The sequence below is a fragment of the Magnolia sinica genome, chromosome 14 (genome assembly GCF_029962835.1).
Source record: "Magnolia sinica isolate HGM2019 chromosome 14, MsV1, whole genome shotgun sequence".
NCBI lineage: Eukaryota > Viridiplantae > Streptophyta > Magnoliopsida > Magnoliales > Magnoliaceae > Magnolia > Magnolia sinica.
The window spans coordinates 78,987,119-78,993,628 of record NC_080586.1 but is presented as its reverse complement, the minus strand read 5'-3'; the positions used below and the strand labels follow the sequence as shown (position 1 = coordinate 78,993,628).

The following is a 6,510-nucleotide window of genomic DNA, read 5'->3' as shown; positions in this document are numbered from 1 at the left end:
TGTGATTTATTTTTTTTTGAATATTTGAGGCTGTTAGTGCTTTTATTTATAGTGTTGGTTAATGCGGTAACTTGCAACGCGGATTTACCGCGAAAGGGAAGTTCCTGCGCAAGGATGCTGGGTGGGGCCCACCGTGATGTTTTTGAGGAATCCAACCCGTCCATCCGTTTTAGTAGCTTATTTTAGGACGTGTGACCAAAAATAAAGTGTATCCAAAACTTAAGTGGGAAACAGTGGGAATTCAGTGAGCACTGTTGAAGCATTCTTGTGGACATAATAGTTTTATATCAGGCTATATTTTCAGTTTTTTCAATTCATCCCAATGGGAATGACCTTATAAACGGTTTAGATAGCATATAAACATCAAGGTAGATCCCAGGAATGTTTCAACGGTAGGAATTTCTTTTCCCAATTTTCCTTCTCGTGTGACCCACTTGAGTTTTGTATCCACCTAATTTTTGGTTGAACGTCCTAAAATTAGCTCGTAAAATGGATGGACGGAATGGATTTCTCACATACGTTGAAGAGGGCCCACCCAGTATCCTTGCGCAAGAACTTCCTGCGAAAGACTTTCCAGGAAATCCGCGTCCTGCAACGAATTGGATACTGACATCGGTGCTCTGTGGGCCCCACCATGATGTATATGCTTCATCCATGCCGTCCACCCATTCTTTCAGATGATTTTATTGTAATAACCCAAGAATGAGGTTGATCCAAATCTCAGATGGACCGCACAGTGTTGATTGAACGCCCACCGTTAAAAACTTCTTGGGGCCACAAATGTTTTGGATCAATCTAATATAAATTTTTTTCCCTTCATGCAAGTCTGTATGACCTAATCAACAGGTTAGATGTCAAATAACCATTACATTAGTCCCTAGGAGGTTTTTAATGGTGGACATTCAATCACTACTGTTTTCCCATGGTGTGACCCACATGAGATTTATATATAATTTATTTTTATGATCAAGCGCTAAAATTATATTTCAAAATGTATGTACGGCGTGGATAAAACACACACGTCATGGTGGGGTCCACATAGCACCAATGACTTGCCACCTGGCTGGTGGCAGCGTCACTGGCTAAACCGCGTCCAATTATAATACATACTCGCTACAGTTACACCACATTTTGGTAACCTTGGTGGCTCAACACGTGTGGCTATCCACATTGTTAGAATGGTTGGGACATTGTGGATAGAGCCTATCTGTAATTTTACACTGATCAGGCAATCATAGCCGTCCAATTGATGGCTGTCAAACGGATGGTTGAAGAAAAATAGCCAGTGATCCCAATTCCAAGGGAGAGATCTTACGATCAATAGCTTGTTATCAGTATATATCTTATGCTCCTCCATAATTGTGTTGGTGATTTGGATGGTCTGGATTGTCTTCAATGATGGCAAGTGTGAGATTCTTATACTCCTCCATAATTGTGTTGGTGATTTGGATGGTCTGGATTGTCTTCAATGATGGCAAGTGTGAGATTCTTATACTCCTCCATAATTGTGTTGGTGATTTGGATGGTCTGGATTGTCTTCAATAATGGCAAGTGTGAGATGATGAGGCACTAGCATGGTGATAAACTAACATTGTTAATACGGCAAGGATTATATCCTACCCTGTTGGATGATTATCCGTCCAGGCAGTGATATGTGGGGCTCACCGGGATGTAAATTTTTTATCCACGCCGTTCATCGCTTTTATCAGATCAGTTTAAGATATAATACTAAAAATGAGATAGGTCCAAACCTCCAGTGGACCACGCCAAAGGAAGCTGCAGTGATAATGACACCCGCCGTTGAAAACTTTCTAAGGGCTGCCATGATGTTCTTTTACCGTCAAACCTATTCATAAGGTCATGTAGATGTGGATGAAGTAAAAACTTAAATATCATCTTCATCCGAAACTTCTCTAGCTCCCAGGAAGTTTTTAACGGTGGTCGTTAAATCCCCCACTTTGTGGTCCACTTAAGCCTTTCACCTGCCTCATTTTTAGTATTATACTTTAAAATAATCTGATAAAAGCAATGAACGGCATGGATAAAGCACTTACATCATGGTGGCCCCATATAGCCCTGCCCAGATGGATTACGGAGGGGTAGGACGCATTACGTGCGGAAGCCTTTAGCATAAAGTTGCTATGCTGGAAACTTTGGTGGGGTCACCATGATGTTTGTGAGAAATTTTCCTAGTTCATATATTTTTTAAGCTCATTTTAGAATTTTTAAAATTTTTTTTCCACACACTCACACTAGTGGAATTGCACCACCTATGGATACTCGAACCCTTGACCCGGAGTTGAAACTCTTGGGAGTCTACCACTCGAGCAAGAGTAAGGACCAAAATAGAACAAGATCTCAAACTTAACTGGGCTGTGTTATATTTCAACCGTCCTTTCATTTGATGAGCCCGTCCAAAGGCTTGAACAGGAAAATAAGACATCCAAAGATCAAGTGGACCACACTGAAAAAAGTTGTGAGAGATTGAATGTCTACCATTAAAATCCTTTTGGAGATCACAATTGTTATAATATTTAGTTTTCCTTTTCATCCATGTCTGTGTGACCTTATGAATAGATTGGATGGAAAATAAATGTTATAATGGGTCCTATGAATGTTTTAACGGTGAGAATCATTGTCCCACTGCTATTTATGGTGTTGTCCACTTAAGATTTGGATATGAATCATTTTTGGTATCACACTTTAAAATGATCTCATAAAATGGATGAACAGTGTGGATATAATAAATACATCATTTTGAAGACCATGTAACTTTGATCTCGTTTGAACTGTTCCTGCAACTCTGAGCTCGAGTAGCTGCAACGATCGTCTTCGCACGACACGTACCCACACCAGACATATCACTGGTGTGCGGTACACCAGCCAATCCGCTTCCCTCAGTCCGGACTATTTCGTGTGATATGGCCCACACGAGGTTTGGATCTGCCTGCTTTTTAGATCCTGTCTTAACGTGGCCTTGCAAAAAAGATGGACGTAGTGGATTTGTTTCTGACGTCTCTGAGCACGACCATCCAAACCAGTGACGTTGGTGCGACCCTGATCACAGGGCCCACTTCGATGTATTCAATGTAGTCGTCCACGAGTTTTTCTAGGCCACCATTAAAAACTTCTTAGAACTTACTAGCTCTCGACCTGGATGAAAGGCAAAAAAAAAGAAAAAAAAAAGAGCTTGATCTAAAAACTTTTGTAGCCCATAAAAGGTTTTAAATGGTAAATAACGACTGTTTCTTGTGGTGTGGTCCACCTGAAAGTTTTAGCTACTTAATTTTTGGGATCAAGCCGTAAAATAATCTGTAAAAGCTGATGCACGGCATGGATATACAATGAATATATCGAGGTGGACCCTACGGACAGCGTCGCACGCACGTCGCGGCCAAGGGGCGCAACCTCCTGTGCGGTGCTGCCCTGAACGTGGGGCTCAAATTGATGTATATGTAGCTTATCCGTGCCATCCATCCAATTTTCCATATTATTTTATTGTGATATGACAAAATAAAACTATAGAAGAATATCAGGTGGATCACACCACAGAAAAAAGCGTGATTGACGATTAAAAACTTCTTGTAGCCTACAAAATCTTTGGATCAAGCTGATATTTTTTTTACTTTCATCGAAATATATATGACGTTATCAACAGGCTGGATGGAAAAAGAATATTACGGTGGGCCCTATATATTTTTTAATGGTAGGCATTCAATCACCACGGTTTCCTACAGTGTAGTCCACCTGAGATTTATATCTGTTTAGTTTTTGGTCTCATGCACTAAAATGAACTGTAAAAACGTATGGACGGCGTGGATATACTATACGTACATCAAGGTGGGCCACACGATCAGTGCCGCACCTAATCCGCTTCCACCAGCAAGAGATTCTGCTGTGTCGTGCTGACACGATAGCAGCCAACAAAGATCGTGCTCACTCCGCATGCGGCGCATTTTAGCAACTCTCTCCCGTGTGTATTTAAACTGATGAGCGCGGCAGTTTACAAAATCACTCTTCAGTCTGTTTGTCTGTGCTTCTCTGATGCGAACTCGATTCCTCAACGTCGACTTCTTCCGTCCCTCTCCAAACCAAACCCTAGAAAACATCTCCATCTTCCGCCTTCCGATCCCTCATCTACCTGCTCCAATTTTCCCTTCCGAGACTGAAATCTCCTCCTTCGATCTCATTTCCTGCAACTCCTCCGAAGTTGACCAGCTTCCTTTTGAAAACGCTCTCTCTCAGTTCCTCTACGCCGTTCTCCCTTCGAACTGCGATGAATTTCATGTAATTCGATCTCTGAACGAGGTGAAACAGAGGAATTTCGAATCCGGAGCTAGTTTGATTGAAATTCCAGAGGTAGAAGAGAAATTTTGTTGAATGAGATGGAAAATAATGGTTTTACTTTGATTTCTCTTTTCAAACATTATTTTTGTTGAAATGAGCCGTAGATTATTCTTTTCTTTTACTTTAATTCGATCTCGGAACGAGGTAAAACAGAGGAATTTAGAATCTGGAACTAGTTTAGTTGAAAATCCTGTGGTAGAAGAGAAATTTTGTTGAATGAGATGGAATTATACTGTTTCACTTTGATGTCTTCTTATTTTTGTTTGAAATGAGCTGTAGATTGAGATAATTGTTATTTTTACTTAATTAGAACTCCAAAGGAGGTAACCCAGGGGAATTTTGAATCTGGAGCTAGTTTGATTGAAATTCCAGAGGTAGAACAGAAATGTCGTTGAATGAGATGGAAATTACACTGTTTTACTTTGATTTCTCTTTTCAAATCTTATTTTTGTTTGAGATGAGTGGTAGATTTTTATTTTTATTTTGAATTCTCTTGTTGGAGCTTGCTTTTGCGATTTCTAGTTCTTATTTGCTTGCAGAAGGACGATGTCTGCTCCATTATTGAAGAGAATGAGGAAAAATGCAGGAATTTCAGATCTGAATCTCCGGAGCTTGAGATTATTGAGGTGAAAGTCCCTTTTTTTTTCTTCATGAAACTCATTTGTTTTCTTTATTTGCTTTAATTCTCTTGTCAGGGTTTGTTCTGCAATTTCTCATTTTTATTTGCTTGCTGAAGGGAAATGCCTACTCTTTCGTCGAAAAGAATGGCAGAAAACAGAGGAATTTCAGATCAGAATCTCCAGAAATTGAAATCGTGGAGGTAAAACGTGATTTCTAGAAGTTTTGCTTAGATTCACTCTTTGGAGCTTCTTTCGCTATTGTAAAGTAAAGAAACTTCGAACTTCTAGGTTGTCCACTTAAGATTTGGATATGAATCATTTTTGGTATCACACTTTAAAATGATCTCATAAAATGGATAATAGTGTGGATATAATATATACATCATTATGAAGACCACTTAACTTTGATCTCGTTTGAATTGTTCCTGCAACTCCGAGCTCGAGTAGCTGCAACGATCGTCTTCGCACGACACGTACCCACAACAGACAGGTGTGCGGTACACAAGCCAATCCGCTTCCCTCAGTCCTGACTATTTCGTGTGATATGGCCCACACGAGGTTTGGATCTGCCTGCTTTTTAGATCCTGTCTTAACGTGGTCTTGCAAAAAAGATGGACGTAGTGGATTTGTTTCTGACGTTTCTGAGCACAACCATCCAAACCAGTGACGTTGGTGCGACCCTGATCACAGGGCCTACTTCAATGTATTCGATGTAGTTGTCCACCAGTTTTTCTAGGCCACCATTAAGAACTTCTTAGAACTACTAGGTCTAGACCTGGATGAAAGGCAAAAAAAAAAAAAAGAGCTTGATCTAAAAACTTTTGTAGCCCATTAAAGGTTTTAATTAGTAGTTTCTTGTGGTGTGGTCCACCTGAAATTTTTACCTACTTAATTTTTGGGATAAAGCCGTAAAATAAGCTGTCAAAGCTGATGCACGGCATGGATATACAATGAATATATCGAGGTGGACCCTACGGACAGCGTCGCACGCGCGCTACCTCCTGTGCGGTGCTGCCCCGAACGTGGGGCTCACATTGATGTATGTGTAGTATATCCGTGCCATCCATCCAATATTACATATTATTTTATTGTAATATTATAAAATAAACATACATAAAAATATCAGGTGGACCACACCATAGAAAAAAGTGTGATTGACGATTAAAAACTTCTTGTAGCCTACAAAATCTTTGGATCAAGCTGATTTTTTTTTACTTTCATCGAAATATATATGACGTTATCAACATGTTGGATGGAAAAAGAACACTACGGTGGGCCCTAGAAAGTTTTTAATGGTAGGCATTCAATCACCACGGTTTCCTTTATTGTAGTCCACCTGAGATTTAAATCTGCTTAGTTTTTGGTCTCATGCACTAAAATGAACTGTAAAAACGTATGGACGGCGTGGATATACTATACATACATCAAGGTGGGCCACACGATCAGTGCCGCACCTAATCTGCTCCCACCAGCAAGATACTCTGCTGTGTCGTGCTGACACGATAGCAGCCAACAAAAATCGTGCTCACTCCGCATGCGGCGC

At 40.3% G+C, this 6,510-nt stretch overlaps 1 protein-coding gene across 1 annotated transcript; it reads left to right on the top strand.

The window, feature by feature from the left end:
• The first annotated feature begins 4,032 nt into the window (after positions 1-4,032).
• On the top strand, positions 4,033-5,185 carry LOC131225038 (protein SHORTAGE IN CHIASMATA 1-like). Its single transcript, XM_058220463.1, has 3 exons — positions 4,033-4,359; positions 4,887-4,973; positions 5,084-5,185. The coding sequence occupies exons 1-3, from the start codon at positions 4,045-4,047 to the stop codon at positions 5,183-5,185; spliced, it is 504 nt and encodes a 167-aa protein (XP_058076446.1). The 5' UTR covers positions 4,033-4,044.
• The last annotated feature ends 1,325 nt before the right edge of the window (positions 5,186-6,510 follow it).

Coding starts and splice junctions, on each gene's coding strand:
- LOC131225038 (XM_058220463.1), top strand. CDS start 4,045: ATGCGAACTCGATTCCTCAACGTCGACTTCTTCCGTCCCTCTCCAAAC. Junction 4,360..4,886: donor GTTTGATTGAAATTCCAGAG/GTAGAAGAGAAA, acceptor ATTTGCTTGCAG/AAGGACGATGTCTGCTCCAT. Junction 4,974..5,083: donor CGGAGCTTGAGATTATTGAG/GTGAAAGTCCCT, acceptor TGCTTGCTGAAG/GGAAATGCCTACTCTTTCGT.